The sequence below is a fragment of the Apostichopus japonicus genome, chromosome 21, assembly GCF_037975245.1.
Source record: "Apostichopus japonicus isolate 1M-3 chromosome 21, ASM3797524v1, whole genome shotgun sequence".
NCBI lineage: Eukaryota > Metazoa > Echinodermata > Holothuroidea > Aspidochirotida > Stichopodidae > Apostichopus > Apostichopus japonicus.
The window spans coordinates 4,045,378-4,067,500 of NC_092581.1; the positions used below are offsets into that span (position 1 = coordinate 4,045,378).

Genomic DNA, 22,123 nt, shown 5'->3' on the forward strand with positions numbered 1-22,123 from the left:
AAAATAAATACCATCATGCTCAATGTATCTAAACAGAAGAATTGTTCGATGTAGTTTACCTCTTCTTATCATGCCAAGTTGAGTTATAATCATATCAGCTTCGTCTTCGATACGGTGACACATCCGCAAAAAGGGACAATATCTCACCACACACGTCAAGAGAGTAATTAATTAGATCTGACCCGAGTACTGATATAAGTGACAGGATTCACAGAACCACTGGAACTACTAATGAGGTCTGAAGGCAGACTATTCCAATCCCTAATTGTATTTGTATTTATTTGTATCAGCAAAGTTATTATATAGTTATTATATAGATTTTGGCTGGAAATGCCTCCCAGATCGCTGGAAATGGCACTTCCCAGGCCTATAATAAGTTGCATCTTAGCATTTTCTCTTTTAAAATTACTAGCGATATCATAGAAACATTAAATTTAAAAAAGAAAAAGAAATATGCTCAAGGGGGGCGGTCCCCCTTCGGCCCCCCCCCCTTGGCTACGTGCCTGGAACTGACTAAACAAAGTGCACACCAATGTTTACTAAAAACGGAAATGTTTTGATGTTGTCCCAGTTGATGACATGTGACCAGAAATGTATCACCATAAAAAGCCTAACGCGAACTTGTGATATATCGTATCTGTACTGCCAAATGCGTTTTCGCCAGTCGTCGCAGTGGAAACCCGGAATGGCAGTCTGGGATTATGCGATAGAAATAATGCCAATGATTTCCCATCGTGTTCGGACTTTGAGGTCACCTTTTGTCTAAAATCATCTGGTGATGGTCTAACAATGGAACGTCCGAATGATGTGTTTTCTTTCCAGTCAAGACTTCCTATTTATGGTTCTCGTCTTAGTAGGTCCCTTCGTAGAACCTGCGTAGGTGAGACACTAACTTAGGCGATCGTGTACGGTACTTTACAAACAGTGCTAGTACTACTTGTACTAAATGGAGATGTTAGGCCCTAATATTAAGGCAAGGCATACTTTAATATTGTCTGTGATTGTATGTGATTATGAACCTTTGTGTTAATGTAGTGAAGGGCCTAACCAGTAGACCTACTGTAATTATGAAGCTCTCAGTACAGTGCACCTCACTCTTTCACAAAATGTATTATTGGGTGTAGTTTTACGGTATGTAGCACTAACTTACCACCCAGCAGTCTTTGCTGAGCTTATTTGTTAGTTTATTCTGATATTTTAAATATATCCATATGCTAGATAAGTATGTTGGTATAATAACCTCCCCCATGCCTTTCTCAACTTATACACCAATGTATTTATAAGCAACATGATTAATACAGTAGTTAGATGGAAAACTTCACTAACTCGCAGATACTAATTACTATACCGTGAACATTTAATTAATATACTACTGTAGTTACTACAGCAAACCTTGAATGAATACCACCACTAGCATTGCTACTTTGTCATCTCAAAATACATCTAAACCTATGCAAGTTTGGTCAAACTGCAGCTAAATCTAACAAGCCTTATAGGCAAGTGCCAATGTCTCCTTCCATCATGACTGTTTTAATATGACTACCGGTGAATTGCAAATTGATATATAATTTCTTCAAAGTTTTTAATTTCTTCATTTATGTGTCTTACAATATATTATTCCAGATTCGGTTGATTTTGTTCAGCGGTTGAGGCTAGAAAAGACATTGGATGTTCACCAAGGATGTGTAAGTACACACTCTTAAGTATAATAAACTGTATAATATAAAGCAGGGCGTACGTGGGAACATCATTGAACTTGCAGGCCACGGTGTAATTTTTCTATGTAATCAGTGCAAGTCAGCAACACTTAATGATACACCTTGAGACTTGAGTAGTCCCTTGACAAAATTTGTAACAGTATAGGCCCTATATGTACAACACTTGACCAATTACATGCCTGTACGTATTTCATGTTTTTTCCTCGCTATGAAGGTTCCCTGGACTGCGTTAATAGGGCTTTGAAAACTGGGACACAGTTAGCTTTGCAGTAGGATGGTATATAACGTAAATTCATGACAATGATGTTCTTTAGACGGATATTGTGGTATTGATGAATCTCGTTGATTTTGTTCAGTGGTTTAATTCTGTCATTCAGCTATGTGATTCCAACTATGGTTTAACCAAATTCTGCCATAAATAGAAACATCAGGCCCACTTACTTTTACACGTAAATCAAAAGAATTTTCCTTGTAAAAGTTTGGGAGTCAAACTGCTCATAGCAAGGAAAAATTTCCCTAAATTTGTGCAAAATAATTTGACAGAAATGTCTCAAAATACAAAATTGATGTTTCCTTGTTTCGCTGTGGCAAATTTTGGCCACGTCCGTTATTATTTAAAGGCTACGAACACGGCAACTGCAGTGTCTAACAGTGCAGCTAAATATGTATAGCATTGTATACGAAGTAAGGGGCCAATCTGTAGTTACCGTATACTGTACCAGCATGCTCACCACTTTGTATCCACATAGTTTATTTCTTAATAATTATACTGGTTCTCCAATAACATATAAATATATAAAACAAACACCTCATGGACAGAGATTTTAAGACAAATGTCTGGACACACAGTACATGCTCAAGTTAGCACATCGATCATAAAGACAAAAATGATAACTTTTCATACACAATTCACATAAATTGTAAGTGCTAGAAGGTTGTCCTTATTTGATATTCACAAGTTAGCAGTGCCGACCGTCGACTAAACAATACGGTCCTCTTTCCCTTTTGCGCCTCTCTATCTTAAAAGCAGGATTTTTTCCTATATTTTTTTTAATAATTTTAATATAATCAAGTTATCATCGATCCTGCATTCCTGTTGGTGTTTATAATTTATTATTAATATAATAATATTAATATTAAAATATTAATATTAATATAATTTATTATAAGTTATAACTTCTTTGTTCTAATGACAGGTCAATTCAATATCATGGAATGAGACTGGGTCAGTTATTCTTTCTGGATCTGACGATAAGAAACTCTGCATCACCGATCCATTTTCAAGGAAAGTCTTGGCTCGAGCCGTTTCTGGACATCGCTCCAACATTTTCAGCGCTCAATTTTTGCCTTTCACCCTAAATAACCAGGTTCAGTCACTTCCTTAACCTATACTTCTTTTGTTTTTGTGTAAATGGTGTATTATTTCGTAGCTACACATTGCTGTCTGTGAGTTTTTGGAATAACAGGATTCTGCTGTCAATCTTCTATAAAAAAGTAGAACTGTTTCTTTGTATTTTCTACTCTTCGACATAGGTATTTTGACCACCTGATTTTGATGTTTATACTAAATTCTTTTAGTCATTTTGGTATTGAATAGCTTGTGTTCATAAAGCCTGTCTCACCCAGTGGCCTGATGGGAAGGTAATTTTATGTTTATGACTGGGTTTGTTGTGTTGGTTTATTGGATATAGGGTAAATTGTATCATTTAGTCAAAAGTTGTTTTATTTATTCTTTCGGTTACAGATTGTTTCTTGTTCTGGTGATGGACAGATTTCATACACTATTGTTGACAGGGAAGATACCCATGGCACCAACATGTTTCTTTGCCACTATGGCACAACGTACGAGGTACGTACAATATGCAAGGGTGAAATATTTAGCAAATGAGATTTTCATACCACTTTCGACGATAAATGTCAGCATTGTTGTGTCTAGTAGTTTCACCTACATCTATGAACTGACTCGTTTTGCTCCGTTCTTAAGGATTCCCTTTTTCCTTTTTCAGGTAGCGACCGTCCCCGGAGATCCGCACACGTTCTTATCTTGCGGAGAAGATGGGTCAGTCCGATGGTTCGATCTGAGAGCTAAAACGAATTGTACCAAGGACAGGTGTAAAAGTGTAAGTCTGTAAATCACACAGAAATTTTTACAAATAATATCCTATAAAATTGTTTATTGTTGGAATAACTGTGATATTGTCTCTTGATATGACATGCCCATTCATGTATTTCTTCTTTCCTGTATATTTGCACTTCCACCTATGGGGAATGTTGCTTTGCTAGATCAGCTCCACAGCTCTGGAACAGTCTCCCCTTACATCTGAAAACAATCCAGCATGTGTCAACTTTCCAGAAAGAACTCAAGACGTTCTTATTCATGAATGCGTATCCATTTGTTTGATAACTGTTGTGTCCATTTTGGGTACTTTGCTTTTTTAACTGGATAAAAGCGCTTTACAAATTCTTATATTATTATTATTATATGGTTCGATTGTTTTTTATTTTATTTTTTTATTTGTTTTTTTAACGTAACAGGACATACTGATCAATTGTCGTAGAGCGGTGACAACGCTAGCTGTTAATCCCATGCAGCCGTATCATCTAGCAGTCGGATGCTCGGACAGTTCAGTCAGGGTCTTCGACAGAAGAGTTCTGGGGACGAGAGCACAAGGTATAACTGTATATCACAGGGACTTGCTAAGTACTGCAATGTCATTGGTGTATCCAGACCTACCCATTCCCCAAAATTTGAAAACATGGACTGAGATATCATTTAAGAAAAAAGGAACAAGAGATTGGTGCCCAAAATTGATATTTAAGAAGAACATTTTGGCCGAAAATGCCTCCCAGATCGCTGGAAATGGCACTTCGCCCGCCCCCCCCCCCCCTTGGCTACACGCCTGATCTTCACCATCATATGTACAAAGTGCTACGAGGATGTGGTTACAGTATGACCTACCGAAGCAGAAATTTATCAGCCATCTTGTTAAGCAGTCAACTTCAGCCACCTTTTTAATTGTCTATCTGTGTAGCAATTAGTGTAATTAAGAAAAAAAATCCGTGGATCTCATTAAAGAGATCAATTTCTGCAGATATGACTGAAGTGAAAATTGCAGTCATATTGAATACCATTTTGATAACTAATCAGTTGATAATTTTTTATATTTTGCATTAACTAAATAGTGGAAATAATGTTTTGTTTACTGATCTAAACTATAAAGAAAACTCAAGATTTTACAAATAAAATATGCAGTTTGCTATTCAATACCAGATTTTATCATGTCTTTTCAGCAATATTTATCATTCAATTTGGTAGAAGGAATTTCGCTTAGAGTACTGTTAGTAACTTTTCAACATAGATTTAGAATTGTATATAACTTGGGGAAAATATCGGTGGGTAAAGACAAGCAGATGCAGCCAACACTTAAAATGCATACCAGGTGTGAGGGGTAGAACAAATTGAGAACATAAATATGATTTTATGTATGAGGATCAGAAATGAAAATAGTTTTGCACCCTTAAAGGAGTTAAACACCTGATCTCCATCCATTATATTACCATTCTTCCCCTCCCCTCCCCCCGTCCTCCCCTCCCCACCCCCAAAAAAAGCCTTTTTACATAAAGAAATATCGTGCAATGATTTTTCCTTCCTTCATGTTTTGTCAATAATACAGTGTTCTTGTTCAATCAATCACAGGTAGTTGTTACTCAGGGAGGGGAATCCAAGCGATGTTCTGCAGACTCTGTCCCCCTCACATGAAGAAGAAGTACAGTCGTCCGACCTCGTTGAATTACGACAGGGATGGAGAAGAGATCCTCGTGAGCTACTCGACAGATTATATATACTGCTTTAACCTCAGAGACGAAGATGAAGAACGTAAAAGTGCAATAGAAGTGGGAGAAGGTGCTCCTGAGGCCAGGAGTAAAGAGGTGGGTCAAATAGTTGAGAATGGGGGGCAGGGGCAAGGGTGGGAGGATCGGTGGAAGAGGATTAAATCCAGAGGAGCATGAACTTAGAGGAGCAGTGGGAGGTGTGCATATATCATGGAACTTTATTCTATTAACAAAGAAAATTTCAGCTCAATCTACCCCAATTTAAAATGGTCACTTATAGTTTACCAAAAATGAGTAAGAAAGGGGAAAACATGAAAGAAATAAAAAAATCAGGAAAATTTTGTGATAAATTGGGACTTTTTAAATTGTTCACATAGGTCACTCCCTCTGCATTGCTCTTTCTTCTCCTCCCCTGATCAGTAACCACCTCCCATGATCAATAATATCTTCCCCTGATCAATAACCTCATCTCCTGATCAATAACCTCTCCCCTGATCATCTCAGATAGCATATTTGGCAATGATTTACGATTGATCAAAGGCAACAGTTTTGCTTTTGAAAGTGTGGGGTTGTCCACAGGTACCATAGTGTGGTGACTTAAAAACACAAAACAAAGATTCTCATTAATATGTACAGCTCTGTTTCTTCCCTTTGTTTGTTAGGTTGTTGTTGTTATAGTTTCTTTGTAAAAGAAACAGCATTAAAAAATACAATCTTCCACTATTGCAGGGAGGAGATTCAGTGAATCCGGTAAAGAGACTCCGTCTCCGTGGCGATTGGTCGGACACTGGCCCTAAGGCTAGACCTCGAAGTGAGAGATCTGGAGGTAGGCTGTCAATCTTTGATTGGTAGATTGTTACTACTGCTAAATGGGGGGGCGCAAAGGTCATAATTTTGCTTTTCATACTTTTAGGGAAGTGTCAGGTATTTGATAGAAACACAAAATTTTTCAGGATTAAATGGACACCAAATGCCCCAGTTTAGGGAGTCTATGTATCTTGTGGGATCAAATCCAGTCTAAGAACGATTCCCATCCAATCTGCATAACAAAACAAAAGAAAATCAGCCAATGATCTTTCACTAATTGGGTATGCTTTGGCTTTAGTATCCTACTGGCTCAGATTTAAGAATAGTGAGGTATTAGTCTTCTTCATCCCTACCAGTGTTTCCCTCTGGCTGTTGTAGAAAGTTAATTAAGAACCTCTGCCCCAGGATAATTAAACCTGATTGAATTGAGAGGAGGCCGGGGGATGGGCAGGGGGGGGTGGGACAAAGTAAGACAGTCCTTCAAGGAGAAACTGCTGCTTTTGCAGAAATAACTTCTGTATTGCCTTGATTCTTACATACTAGAAGGTCAGGTGTTGTTGAACCGCATTCATGTGTGAGGCCTGTCCTGTCAATGTTAAGTGTTGATGCTTACATCAGAGCATTGTATCTTTGCTTCTGTATGGCACTAAAAACATCTCTGTTTTCATGATATTGCAGCAAAGTACAAAACAAAGTATGTAGTGTCCATATTTATATCCCTGATGAGAATTGTTTTAATACATTTCCTTGCATAGCAGACTGCATTTAATGTAATTTGATATTAGAGAAATAAGGACATGTTTGATGCTCTTCTATGAAACCCTTGGCATGTCGTGATGCGGCACCTTTTCAAATTTTTCCGCAGAAGAGGACCCTCCACCAAGAATTTCCATCGTCCAGAGAATGTCAGAAATGTTGTCTCGTTGGCTGGAAGACACTACTCCGCAACATGCTCGCAGTACAAGAGAGGAAACGCGCAGACTCTCCGTACCAGACCACCGGTCCGAGGGTCAACAAGGGGTGGGCAGCCCACGGTCTACAGACTACGGAACATTGGGGGTATCCTCCAGGAGTCAGGAGGAGCGGGTCGAAGATGCTGCAATCGATGACGAAGACAGATCAGGAGGAGAGAACAATGAGGATAACCCGACAAGTCCTTCCAGACAGGCTTCCGCCAGGTCAGTTATCGGATAGAAAGCAGATTTGGCTGTCTATAGCAATATGAGATATGATATAAAATTAAATATGAAATATGTGATTCAGATTGCAGAGTTATTTGACTGTATTCCAGCTGCCATAAAGCCAGAAACAGTAATATGCAGATCTAAGGGGAATGAAAATAGAAGAAATAGTTTTTTTATATTTTGTTTTCTATTCTTCCAGTTCTAAGGAGAGGCTTGAAGGAGACAGCAGTCCTAAAGTTCTGCAATCAGAAGATTCACAGACAACTGCTCACGTTCAGCAACGCGAAGATAGACACAGAGGTGACTCATCGAGGGATGTCGGCCCGCCCTCTGACGTTGAGACAACGGGAGAGGCGGTCGAAAGTACGACGGGAAAGACTTCAGACACAGTAGTAGACTTTAAAGAAAAGAAGCGAAAAAAGAGCGAAGACGAAGTAACGGATCATAGGACGAGCTCGAAGGGCTCCCAGGGGCAACAGGGTGCAAGTAGGGAAGTAAATGAAATAAAGAAAAGTAGGAAATCATCGAGGGAAGGAAGATCTTCCGAGGAGGGACAATCCTTCAGAGAAGGTGAATCTTCTAAGGATAGAGGACTTTCTGAGCGAGAGAAGGAACCACCAGTGAAAGAGGGGGAGTCTTCATGGGGTAGGGGGTCATCGAGGAGAGGAACGTTGTCCGGGGAGGGGAAGTCACCAAAGGGAGAGAGGTTATCTGGGGTTAAGACTTCTGAGGAGGTGCAATCACCGGTAAAAGGTGCCTCGTGCGGTGAAAACGAGCCGTTCGGAGAGATGCAATCACCTGGCGATGGGCAGTCAGTGAAGGAAGGGAGTGATAATTCTGACGACGCAGAGGTAGGGTTGAGTGACATCGAGATGGAGGAAGAAGAGAGAGAAGAGACAGACGACAAAAGTAACGACAAGGAAAGAAACGACAGCAAAGGCCGAGATGAGAGATGCGACACTCCATTGGCTCTGAAAGAAAGGCAGGAGGACTGGAACCCAAAGGTATCTAGAAAAAAGAAAATGTCTTCTGGCTTGGGGATGAAAGATTTGTGCAACAAATAATTCAAATTGCACAATTGGGGATGTGGCTTGAACTTTTGGTGCTGCTGTACTCATTAAAGGTTGCATTGTGAGAGAATATTAGCACTGTTAATGTGGCATATTTCAATAGAAAGGATACATTTGATTGCTGGTAATGTTTCGATAGCTGTTCCAGTTTCCAAGATAGTCACCTTTATAATATTTGAGGCAATTAAAGAACTTAAAAGATTTTTGGGGGGGATTCAGGTTTGTGTCACATCCGAGGAACTGACGCAATGCTCGGTGTGTCAAACTTTGTCCAGTCACATTGGGCTGACGAACATCTCATGTTAAGGGATGTTTTTTCAAAAATTAAAAGTGGTTTAGAAAATGCAACTGTGACTGATCGCAGTTGTTTTTCGAAACATATAGCGCAATAAAAATTAAGTTTTGGGCCTTCTTTCATTCACTTTTAGATTGTCATCATTTTATCACCCAGACACAATTCTGGTTTACTTCAAACCCACTCTGAATCTCTTAGTCAGTTTTCTAACAGGCAATCTGTGTCTCACAAGTACCACCTCTTATAGGTCTTGTCATGCTCACAAAGTTATCCCTAAAGTAATATCTGCTATTCCCTTGTAGGATCGAACTACCAAGCAGTTCGCTGACCCGTCCACCAGAAGACGGAAGGTCAGCGTTAGCGGCATCCCAGGTCAAGAACCAGATGCGGTACCCTCCAGTTCAGGGTAAGTAGCTAATCTTTGGTCTTCTGGTACCACCGTTCAAAATTTGCCCTTCATCGTCGTTTTGAAACTTTAAATTTGTGGTGCAGTTCCTTGCAGTGGTTCTCCTCGGAGATCCATGTCGATACTTTCCTAAGCCAGTCATGTATGTCGTGTATGTCTAAGGCCTAAAATCACCTTATATATGATTACTGGTGAATGATGGTTCAACTTCACAGATCTACTGACAGTTAGTAAAGAATTTACAGCAGACACAAACACATTGATGAAAACTTGTGATACACTCTGTGACAGGGAGGAAGTTTACTCTTCCTCTGATTCCACAAGAAATTTTAAAAAAATCAGCGAGTAATGTTTTTTTCCTTTCAAGCTCTCGACCCACCGTAAAAAAAATAATAACTTGGCGACTCATATTTGGATGGTGACAGATAGTTTGGGAAGCATGGTTGAAGGTCTGCATAGATGCAACGATCGTCAAAACTCCTTTGAAATCTTGTGTGCAACTTTTAAGTTTCTCATATCAAACATGGCAGGAATCGTTATCATATCTCGCGGGGTTTTTATTGTTGGTTTGTAAAGGGTCAAGTGGTATGCCAACTACTCAACACTTAATCAACATAAATCAACTGAATTTCATTAAGCCATTCAGCACCATAAATATCCAACAGGTCTTTCAATCTTGCTTTGTACCATGCAGGCAAGGCCAGTCTTCCGCAGACACCCAGAGATCTCAGACTCGAGCCGAGGAATCTGTCTCAGATATACGGTCTCGATTTGAATCTGGAAATGTCAGACCTGCCTCTCGCCCACGTCCGAGAAGAGTCAGCCCATCCAGGAGGATCCCTCACTTCAGGAGAGAAGTCCTAGTGTGAGCATTGTATAGTGATTTAACACTTATTAGTTTTAAAGGTCATCTGTGTTGTTTCTCAAATATGCTAGAAAAGTCTTTTAATGGTCGTTTAGACTCAGATGCCCATACCAGTCATTTTTTTAAGGGGGTGAGAAATGGGTGGGAGGGGGCAGCAGTTGCCACCTGTAAACATGTTCCCTGCCTGAGATATTTTAGTGTCAAATTTAATCAGCTTTTTGAGTTGCTTCAATTTATCAATTTAAGTCATATCATACTTGGTTTGTCAAATTTTCATTCAAATCAATAAAGTAAAAGTTAAGAAATATGCTGTTACTTGTGTTTTAATACTTCAATGAAAAAATGTCCTGCCAGCAAAATCATGGGAATTAAATAAATTTATTCATAAAATTATAAATTATCTGAGAAAGAATTTACAGTGTCAAAATATCCACAGCAGTACGTTTGGAAATATTTGAGACTTTATTAGCTTAGACAAATCAATTCTATATTTCATGTTTGTCTTTATTTAGTTCCTTCTTTTTTTTTAAATTCTTACTCGTAATGCAGATGAGATTTTAATTATTTCACATTTGTTGTTTGTTTAATTTCTTCTCTTTCCCGTTATGTAGATGAGGTTTGAAATATTTCCCATTTTCTCTTTCAATTTCTTCTTAATACCGGCAATGCAGATAAGATTTGAATTATTTAACATTTATTGTTTGTTTAATATCTTTGTTACTCTCACAGGTCATATAGATGAGATTTGATTCACGTTTCTCTTTCAATTTCTTTTTTCTTCTTCTTACCAGCAATGCAGATGAGATGGATATCAGTGACACCGATAGCGACTTTGACAGCGATGATGATCTTGTCTTGAGAAGACCCAGAAGATCTTCATCATCGACAGATGAGAGGCGAGTATGATGCACAGTATGACGACCTGTCTGACAATCTCTCAGCCGTTAACAATAATTATAATCATTTATTTTATAAAGCGTAAAATCCACAAAAGTGCTCTAAAACGCTAACAGTTAAAAAAATATATGACACATAATATGTAGTAAAACTGCAGAATAAAATACAGTATAGATGAGTATGAAGAATAAAAAGCATGCACGTTTGAGTGTGTTGGAGTACTGCACATGAATAGAGTTGAATACACAGTTTATATATTGCAGTAATGCTGTCTAAATAGGTAGGTTTTCAGCTTTGACTTGAATGTTGTTAGACTAGAAACAGTTCTGAGTTCAGCTGGCAGCTCATTCCAGAGGCGTGGCCCAGCCACGCAAAATGCTCTGTTTCCATAGCTGTTTGTCTTGATAATCGCCACCTTCAGACGACTCTGACCAGCATGTGCTACATCTTACACTGCCAATGTGTAGTTATAACAGGCTTTGCAAATGTTCGTCAAGTATGTTTTGCATCTGGGCTAAAAACCAGAAGGTTGCAGCAACACAGTCCAAACAGCTTTTATACCAAACCTAATCATGTAGATTTGAGAAGTGACAGGCCAAATGACCACTTGATGGTGGTCCAAAGGCTGTATTTCAGTTTCAAAAGTTTTGATGGGATGTACAAAGAAACCAAAACCCCACTCTTCAAACTTTACATTGATGTATGTAGACAACTGAGTTTGCTGTTTGTCCTACCTTTATAAATTGTATTAAAGATATTAAGGTGATTGTCGGTCCCTTTGAATAACCTGCCAGTGTATTAAACTTAAACATCAGTAGGTTATCATCACATAACTAATGATCATTTCTTCTGACCTGTGAATTCCTTTATTAAAACATTGTGATCATGTCCTAAGATATACCCTTGCTTGAAGCCAATAAATGTAAATATGGAATATGTACATCGTATACATATCATTTTACATCAGCAATTTAATAATACTTAAAAGAATGATGTACTAATATATTTTATTTCTGTTGTGTTGTCATAGTTGTCTTTCAATATATTTGTAATATTTTCTCGTATCATCTACCTTGGAATATCTTGAAAAGTACATTTTTGCAAGTCTTTTATAGTCTTTTATAGAGATGCCTTTCTCATTTAATAATTTCCTGACTGTTGCCAACAGCAGGGAAATTATATCACGGGCCACTTTTTTGAAATCTTTATTTACACTTACTATATCATGAAAATTAGAATACATTATTCTTTCTTCCATTTTGCCTGGACCCTCTTCTTGACCCTAGGCCTCCCCCCGACCAGTCGACTTGTCAAGCCTGACTGTTGCATAATTTTCTTTTTTTTCCAGTCGGGATCACGAGGCGGCCCTGAGGGAAGGTGCGGCAGCCTCCAAGTCATCTAGATTGAAAGAATTGTTTAAGAACCACAGGATGAGGAAAGAAAAAGAAGAAGAAGAAATGTTACGGAATGTCAAATCTCCAAAGATTAAAATGGTCTATAAAGGCCACCGTAACTCTAGAACAATGGTTAGTTTACTGTCAGGATCTTAATACAAATATTGATGCTTGTCGATATTCCGTATTTGGAGGGTAGGGGATCTGGAGAAAGTAAATTAGAGGACACTGATAGTATTCAAAGTGGTGCAGAATATGATTTTATTCAAACCATTTGATATACAGTTTATACATATACAGTTTATCCATATACAGTTATTATTATGATATGCAGTGACCACTCGGCTGGGAAGTGGGAGATGGAGTGAGTTGAAACACCACTACATGAAACAGAATATGATAGCAAGTGTTCTCAACAAAAGATAAACTTACGATATATACGTACATAGGTGTATAGGTATATGTGGCTTTGTCCCTGGAGCAGGGATTCATTGTAATCATTCACATATAGCAAAGCTAAGATTGTCGATTTAGTAAAGCTGAAGAACGAATAAACTAAGCTAAGATGGTTCATTTTAGCAAACTAAGATCGTCCATTTTCTATAGCAAAGTGAAGAACAGCGTTTATTGCAAACCTGAGATCATTCATTCATGCATTTACATCCAAATTTGAAAGTTATGGATATTCCCTCAATGTCTGTTTCACCGACAGATCAAGGAAGCTACATTTTGGGGCAGCAATCATGTACTCAGTGGTTCAGACTGTGGTCATGTATTCATCTGGGACAGACATACAGGGAAACTGGTGATGTTACTAGAGGGAGACAGACATGTTGTTAATTGTATTCAACCTCATCCAACTGAGCCCAGTAAGTACCACAATCAAGGAATCAGTTATTTCATTCAGGCCGGACAACTACCGCCAGAAATGAACACGACTTTAACCGTCGTAAACCATGAAAGAGTATCATGGATGTCTCAGGCAGTGTGCTGTGTGCCTGTAGGCTACGATGGATTTAGATTTGTCAGTTTTATATCATGTCGGCTCCAGTCTGCAAACACTGTACATGCAGTTTTTTTCTGATCGTAGGTCCGCAGTTTGCCTGTAATGTAACCGATGACACACAAATAAATTTGCATGTGACCTAACAACTTGAGTACTGGTAGTTAACTGAGAACAGCCAACTTTGGTATTCTCATCAGTGTGTCACTCAGTGTGTGGGGGGTTAGTTGTAAGACATTGGCAGGGGGAGGGGGGCGTCTTCACGACTATGGAAAACTAGGTCACAGTGATGGGGTTAATTCAAGTTGAATTCAGTCACTGCAGTGCACAGGACGGCTTACTTAAGAAAAAATAAATACGGTCAAAATTGTGTGATGTTTGATGTCTTTCAAACTAAGCAAATCTTTTTTTTCCTGTCTTGGGTAGCTATTCCTGACTGTCAAATGACAGAAGACTTGATTAAACTAAATTAATGTGGATCATTTCCACCAGTCTGAAGAATTTATGCTTTAATAATAAAGTTCACAAACTCCCGTCATCGTAGGCAATTTATTGTGAGATTTATTCTTTAACATAAAATTGACAATCGTCGTTGCATATCATCTTGGTGTTTTTGTATTTGACATTCGCCAGTCTTAGCCACCAGTGGGATCGACTACGATATCAAGATATGGGGCCCGTTGGCTGACGAGCCTCGGTTGCCTTCCGGTGCGGAGGAGGTGATCAGGATCAACGAACTGATGCTTGAAGAGACCAGAGATACCATTACTATCCCGCCGTCCTTCATGCTGCGAATGCTGGCCTCGTTGAATCACCTCAGGACAGGTGCGCATTAGTATGGATACAATGATATCATAATAATAATAATAATTAATAATTAACAGTTCTTATATAGCCCAACTTACAATAAAGTCTTGTCACGCTGTACTTAACCCTAGTCATCGGTAACTTGTCACACCTAAACACCAAAGTGTGCACAATTCAATCAATCTCTCTCTTGGGGCACCACAGTGCACCACAGCCATATGTCACCTGGGGGACTTCCCATAGGGTGCAGCCACAAACTGGCACACGCAACTATATTTACAAGTCACCTCGCAAGTCCCCATTTATACACCTGGGTGAAGAGAGGCAATGGAGATAAAGTGCCTTGCCCAAGGACACAACACAATGATCTGGCCAGGGCTCGAACCTGTAATCCTTAGATCACAAGTCCACTGCCTTCACCACTTGACCAAAACGCCCTCCTGTTGATCATGTGGATCTAAGAATAAGTGTAGGGAAGGGACAAGGAGAGGGAATAGGGGGAGGCTGTGCAGGTGAGAGGGAGTGGTTGAGAGGGGTCTGTGAAGGAGGGGGTTTGACATATATCCATGGCTCCTGCTATTTAGTCAAATGACGTTTGAAAGTTTTGAGAGTGATTTTTAATGCATTATTTTATTCAAATCTTTGTTCAAATCTATAAACAGGATAAAAGATGTTGTTATTGATCTTTCATATATGTATATATGTAGAAATTATATTGATTACCCCATTTTTTCATTATACTTTATTACAGATTCCAGGGCCACTGGAGAAGCACCTGACAGTGATAGTTCAGAAGGATAAACCCTCAAAAAAAAAGCAAAACGAGACAACTCTGCTTCTGCTGCATCAAACATCTTAAGGCATCTTTTCCGTACCAGCAAACCTTGTGTCAGCATTGCATATATTATAACCATTTGGTCGCTACTGTGGTGTAACATTGTGTATAACCCCTTACTGTCAGAGGTATTCCAAGCCTGCCTATTGGCTGTTTTAGTGAGAGGAAGCAAACAGATTTTACAATTGTGTCAATGAAATTCCGGCTGCAGTGAAGTGATATTGTTTTGTAATTTTGTATGGAAAATTGCTTTTTTCATATATTGAGGTTGATGCTGAAGTTCATCTTATGTTAGAACAGGATTTGTATATGAGAGGTGGAACAGATGAGGACGAAATTGAAGAAAAAGAGAAATGCAATTCCTATAACATTACCTGTGTGTTTAAAAGTTTGTTTCAAAGAGACCCACCCACAACTACCCCCCCCCTTCTCTCACCCTGGCCAAAGAAAATATTTGAAATGAATACACAAACATTTCAGTTAAATAGTGGAAAAAAATGGGTTTTGTCTTTGCATTCTGTACTTTGTATCATGAAGTGAGCAATACACATTGATGGCTGACATGTTCTTATGTGATAATGTGTATGAAAAATTTAAACTGAAAAGTTCATTTTTTTTAAAATAATTTATGTTTGCATTCTTTTCTTTGCTTAAATTCTTCCTTTCGTTCTTCCTTCTCTTTGTTGCTGTTGTTATTCATGGTAACTTTCTTGTCCCAATCGCAGTCACTAAAAATTTTTCCAAGGATTGTTCTCAGAACGAGTAAGTTTTTAAAAGTGTTTTAGTTTATTGTAAAACGTTCATCAGGATGGTTATAATATTTTTCATTTTCATAATATTTTGTGCAATAAGTTATTTATCTAAACTTGAATATTAGACCCATGATGAAGGAATCAGTGACTGAAGAAAGTGGACGACACCCACTGGACCCACCCAGCCGATAATTTAATGTTTAAATTTTGCGTAGCAGTATTTCAGTCTCCGAATTCCGTCGATTATAAAATACTTTGGTTCGTGTTTAAAAAAAAAAAAACTTCTACCCATCTACGGAATCCTATAGCATTTGCTATTCCATTCTATACCAGATTAAATATTCGCTACCACCCGTTTCCCAAACTTGCCAAACTATTTCAGTGAGTTATTATTATTTGCTCACTATCTGCAGGGCCTGATTATTGCACTTTCAAAGTTCACTGATATATTATAGCGAATGCTAAACCTATGCATTATGATAATCAGGGTGTCAGCCAGTATCACATTTTTCTGTTACCACAGAAGGAGATATTACAAAGATAAAAAGTAACCGTATATATGCAAAGAATCAAGTTGAGATTTTTCTCATTTTTTTTGGTATATTGGTATTTTTTTGAAAGGTCTTCCTCTGACATTTGTTTTGTATCAAGGGTGGAATCAGGTTTGATCGATAGATCGATGTATACTTTGTTTCATTTCAAGTTGGCTTCTGTCCAGCCCAACTTATACTTTCCCCGCCCCCACCCTCCCCTATAACATCCCTGGCATGTTTTCCGCTAGAAAGAAAAAATCAAATAAGAAGGATGGACAAGTGGATAACTTGGTAGACTACACTACTGGTAGAAATCTCATTCTATACCAAAAAAAGAAACAAATTAAATTACAAATTCTTAGCTTTTTCGAAGGGTAAGAAATGAAGCTGATGTTTAGTTTAGACTAAATTACTATTACAGATGTGTTACAGTATACTGCTGTACAATAATAACAAAGAGGACAGGGCAATCCATGGAGTTGCAGACTTCATCTTCTCCATGACGGAAGTGATTGTTGGGTCGCTTCTGAATGCTGCATCTGGTTGCTATCTTCAAATTTGTCCCATTCTCTACATATCTTGTGGGTTAATGACTTCCATATTAGTATCGAAATCACAGATCTGGCTTCATATCTGGTTTAATCTGGCCATATCAAGCCTTTATATGGCCATATCAAGCCAGATATAACTTGATATACAGATATATCAGACAAAAAAGTTTCATCTGGCCATATAAAGCCAGATATAACTTGATGTACAGTTATTCCAGATATACAGATAAAGTTTTATCTGACTGTATCAAGCCATAAATAACTGGACATGTAGTCAATCCAGATGTACAGATAAAGTTTTATCTGGCCATATAAAGCCAGATATAACTGGATATGTAGTCAATCCAGATATGCAGATAAAGTTTTATCTGGCCATATAAAGCCAGATATAACTTGATATACAGTTATTCCAGACAAATAAAGTAAGGAAGAACATATATCGCCCTCCTGGAAGCAAATATATTAAATAAAAAATAGCACAACGCAATTTAGTATCAACATCTACAGGACCACAGAAGAATAAAGAACTCAACCATCAAGTATTATTTTTAAGTGTACTAGTGCCAACGCGCGATGCCAGTTTAAGTAATATGATTTACCTGGGCCCAAATATGGTGGTTGTTGGTTTTATGTCTCTGGCTTTACTAGTGGTGAAACAAAATCTTTAAGGATCCAAATATAATCTGAATTTGAATTATACTGCCTGCAGCCTATACTCAAACCCTAAAAACAAACATCAGCTTCATTTATTTCAATAAAACAATATATACCAGGGGCGGATCCAGGATTTTGAGAAAGGGGGGGCCGACATCCAGATGGTAGCACTTTAGTGATCTGCGTCCTGGGGGGAGGGGTCTAGGGGGAGGGGTTGTCCCCCTCCCCCTTGGAAATTTTTGGTTAATTGTGAGTGCTTAGATGCAAAATGGTGAAACATTTCGCCAAAAACTAGAAAAACCAGATACGTTGCAGACACGCTTTTTTGTGCACATATTTTTTCTCGATAGACACATATTTAACAACGCTCAACAGTGCATGTACAATGGATACACTATTGTTGCGTCGATTCGTTTTTTCTTTTGCGCGAAAATTATGACACCAGATTCACCCCAAGAAAAAACATAAAACAAGATATATTCAATGAGATAATTATGATATACTTATTAATGAAAGGGGGGTGTAGGCGGTTTTACACTATCTAACGCAACGTAGTCGCCAAGAACCTGAAGTATTTTTAAGGGAGGGCCCGATAATAAGCGGAAACGGATCACCGACCGAAAAAAATATCGGAATTTGTGGACTATTTCTTGCTTCCTATTGTAAAACAAAGCACCTATGTGAAAGACACAAATCACATTCTGAAAATTGTGGAAGCCACCCCGTTACCAAAAGCAGTAGTACTTGCTACACTCGATGTCGTCGCCATGTATACCAATACTCCCCAAGAGGAGGCATTAGATATATGTCAAGAAGTCTATGAAAAGGCGGAAAAAAGCGAATATGGAATAAATAAAATATCTTCCATATCCATGCGCAAACTAATTGAACTTATTTATAACAAGAAACTGTTTCGAGTTCAATAACCAATTCTATCTACAAAAGATCGGTTGCGCCATGGGTAGCCAAGCCTCTCCGGAAATCTGTGATATCGTCATGCATAGACTGGAAAACCAGATTTTACCGACAGATAATAAAATCTTAAAATGGCTCCGCTATAGAGATGAAATTCTATTGCTTTACGACGGTTCACCTCAGGAACTTGAACAACTAGTGAACAGGTTGAATGAAATTCACCGCTTCTTAAAGTTTACGGTAGAAATATTACACACCGAGGTAACATACCTAGATTTGAAAATCTTCAAAGGTCCAAGGTTTGAAACCAATGGGTTATTAGACACCAAAGTCTACACCAAACCCACGGAAACCTTCCAATACCTCGACAGAAACTCTGCACACCCACTTGCCACTTTTAAAGGCTTCATCAAAGGGGAAGTATTACGATACGCACGTCTCTGTAACAATGAGCCTGATTTCTTACAGAAAACGAATGCGTTCACAGAGAAACTGGGGGGGGGGGGTGTGGAAGATTTGATTTGCCGACGGATCTGGAAGTGGTGACTGAAATGGGGGAGGGATCTAAGGGGAGGGGGTGTCCCCCTCCCCTTTGGAAAATTTTTAGTTTTGAAACGTCCTTAGATGCAATCTGGTGCATATTTTAAGTCAAATTTGGCACCGTAGAATTTCCATTTCGATATTATTTTTATGGCAGTCGGCAGAAGAAGAATTAATTGGGACCAATAATCGAACTGCGTTTTCTCTTTCACCGATCGTTGAAATAGTGAAACTTCGTGATGAAAATGTTCAGAAAACTTTCCGGTAATGAGAAATAACAACATTCATTGACAGTGGGGTAGGAAGGTACTTTTGAGTGGGGGGGGGGGGCTGAAGACTGATGGCCGGCCTGGGGGAGGGGTCTAAGGGGAGGGGGTGTCCCCCTCCCCTTTGGATTTTTTTTGCATTTCCAGGTGGCCTCAAATGCAATTTGGTGCGATATAGCACAATTCAACCCACCCACTCCATTTTGTATATAATTTTGCATTTTCACCTGGCCTTAGATGCAATTTGGTGCTCCAAATGAGATTTTTTCTCATTTGGAAATGAAAAAGGGGTTTTCTGACTTGCGAAGCGGGGGGGGGGGGCGAATGATACTTCCGCCCCTCCACATTTTTCTCCGGGGGGCTGGCGCCCCCAGCCCCCCGGTTCCTACGCCCTTGTTCATTGATATACAAGCGAGAAACGTTAACAATTGTGTACAATTCGTGAGCCGTGTCCTTAAGTTTTCCACGGAGAACGAATGACATCTGCGATGACGTCATTCTGAACAGAGGATAATAACAACACGTTGTCACACGATAGCACGACTCATGGGCTGCGGCCTATACGGAAGCCTTTAATTCCATTTCTTTCACTGAGTTGCCGGCGATTCTGGCACTCGTCTAGCTGAGCCTGGCTACAGTAGCTATACTGACGGCCGTGACATTATCAGTTATTTGCCGAGAGGTTTCTTGCAGGCGTCGGGTGATTGGATTGCTCGCTACGCCCCTGCATGCGGAATTATCCAAACTGTTTCCAAAAGAACCGATTCTAGCCTACAAAAAGGGCCCAAAATCTCAAAGATTTACTTGTTAACTCAAGGTTTCATACTAACGAAGAATCAGCTGACTCTCAAGGTTCACACGAAGCTCTTTTAGATGCTCTTATAGCTGCACTATGAGTCCATAAAAAATCGTGCACAGAAAATAGATGCATTTTGAGAACGATACGCCCAGGCCGAATATAAAATATTCAAAGGCTACTACTAATGAAGCTCCTCCTATAAAGTTTGAGAGCAGGAACCGGTCTAGTTGGTCATAACAACCTACACTAGTCTCTCCTACTATTAACAGTACACTCAATTCACCTAATAGGTGCAATTATATTTCACCACGAGGAGCATGCTATAAGTTAATGTTCCTCGGGCCCTCCCTTAAAAATACTTCAGGTTCTTGGCGACTACGTTGTGTTAGTGTAAAACCGCCAACACCCCCTTTCATTCAGATAATTATGATATACTTGCTAACTGTGCATTGATTTTCCCTGACAGTAATAGTCAGCATTATAGTACTGAGCCGTATCTAATTAATACGTGATGTCGCGTAGGCCTGATAATTGCCTCAGTTTCAAATTTGGAATAAAAACGATCGCGTTTCAGGGAAGAGCAGGTGGATATATATTAGGCTTTTCTTTCACCAAGTTATGCCTATTAGGAATTTGAAGTACTCCCACATAAAAAATAAAAAAAACGCAACTGATTTCCAAAAAGGGGGGGCCGGGGCCGGGTCGGCCCCCCCTGGATCCGCCCCTGTATACATTTGATAGGCAATCCAATTTCAAATGTTTGCTATATATCAGCCATTGTTGTTCGATTTCATTTCAATAAAAAAAATAATATTACACAGGATTTGCAGCCAGACATGAACATGTTGCTGGTATACAGTCACCCGTATTTGAAATATTGTATATAGTTTTGCTTAAAGACAAAAGGACCAAATGAAGCGTATCTAATTGCTGTAAATGTTTACGAACCATATCTGAAATTCACATAAGGGAATCCTTGGTTATATATATATATATATATCCAACAGCTCATGGCATTTCGATTAGTTCGAACTAGTTATCTAGTTGGCAGATAAATGTATCATGATGGCAAGAACATATTTGATCTTATTGGGGCAAGCATTTCTAACTTTATGGACCTGCTGGGCGGATGGTCCATCTGTTAGAATCGATAACCTGCTTCATGTTAATTGGAATCTCACCGTCGGACTATTTAAGACGGATCAACGCTTAGTGGAATCTTTCTTAGCACGAAGATTTCAAGATGAAGATAATGGTAAGTCTGATTTTTCTTGATAAGACATAACAAAAAAGATATTCAATTACAAGCAACTATATTATACTTAGGCCTACTTAAAATGTAAACAGATGACATCATATGGGCGTCCTAAAATAAAATTAGGGTTAATCGGTTTAATTTTGATGTTTAACCGGTTAAATTGTTAAGTTTGTTTAGCGTAACCGGTTAACAGGTTAATTCTTTGGACGGTTATCCGGTTATAGAAAATCGAATGCCCCCCACCCACCCCCTCCCGGATGTTTGTCATTCTGCGGGTGTCCATGGATGACATTTTGCAGATAAGTTAGTTGATAATGATAAGTTATTTGGTAATTTATTTAATCACATTATTTGATAAGTTTGATTTTTGTGTTAAGATTGTGATAATTAAGTGTTATGAGTGTGATTAGATTGAAATTTGATAATGTATATATGTTAATGATATGTTATTTGGTAATGATAAGTTATTTGGTAATGGTATAATGTATTTGAAAAGAAAAAGATTGAGGGAAACGGTGCTTATATAGGCCAATTTGATTACGGTGGTGACCACAACGCTGGTAAGTTCTATATGTGCAATCGCCCTAACCTAGCTATACAATAGACTGAACAGCACTATAACGAAAGGTGCAATAGCTAGAACTTTGTTATTACATTTTGGGTTCCGCCTTCTATACTCGACTGGAGGGCAACCGGTACTGGGTGGAGTGGGTAATGATATCCCATATAGTCAAGGCTAT

At 38.8% G+C, this 22,123-nt stretch overlaps 2 protein-coding genes across 2 annotated transcripts in view; both read left to right on the forward strand.

Annotated features, from left to right (window-relative positions):
- The first annotated feature begins 637 nt into the window (after nt 1-637).
- On the forward strand, nt 638-16,438 carry LOC139962713 (DDB1- and CUL4-associated factor 6-like). The gene is made up of 17 exons (XM_071962948.1): nt 638-880; nt 1,624-1,685; nt 2,915-3,085; nt 3,463-3,567; nt 3,725-3,838; nt 4,254-4,389; nt 5,416-5,648; nt 6,282-6,378; nt 7,225-7,537; nt 7,743-8,547; nt 9,211-9,314; nt 10,009-10,179; nt 10,971-11,075; nt 12,425-12,602; nt 13,183-13,339; nt 14,107-14,298; nt 15,032-16,438. The coding sequence occupies exons 1-17, from the start codon at nt 790-792 to the stop codon at nt 15,079-15,081; spliced, it is 3,084 nt and encodes a 1,027-aa protein (XP_071819049.1). The 5' UTR covers nt 638-789; the 3' UTR covers nt 15,082-16,438.
- A 4,489-nt stretch (nt 16,439-20,927) lies between these two features.
- LOC139962825 (uncharacterized) overlaps nt 20,928-22,123 on the forward strand; it is a 3,065-nt gene continuing 1,869 nt past the window's right edge. Inside the window, exon 1 of the mRNA XM_071963183.1 lies at nt 20,928-21,380. The gene's annotated coding sequence lies outside the window, so the exon portion shown is untranslated. The remainder of the gene's footprint in view (nt 21,381-22,123) is intronic.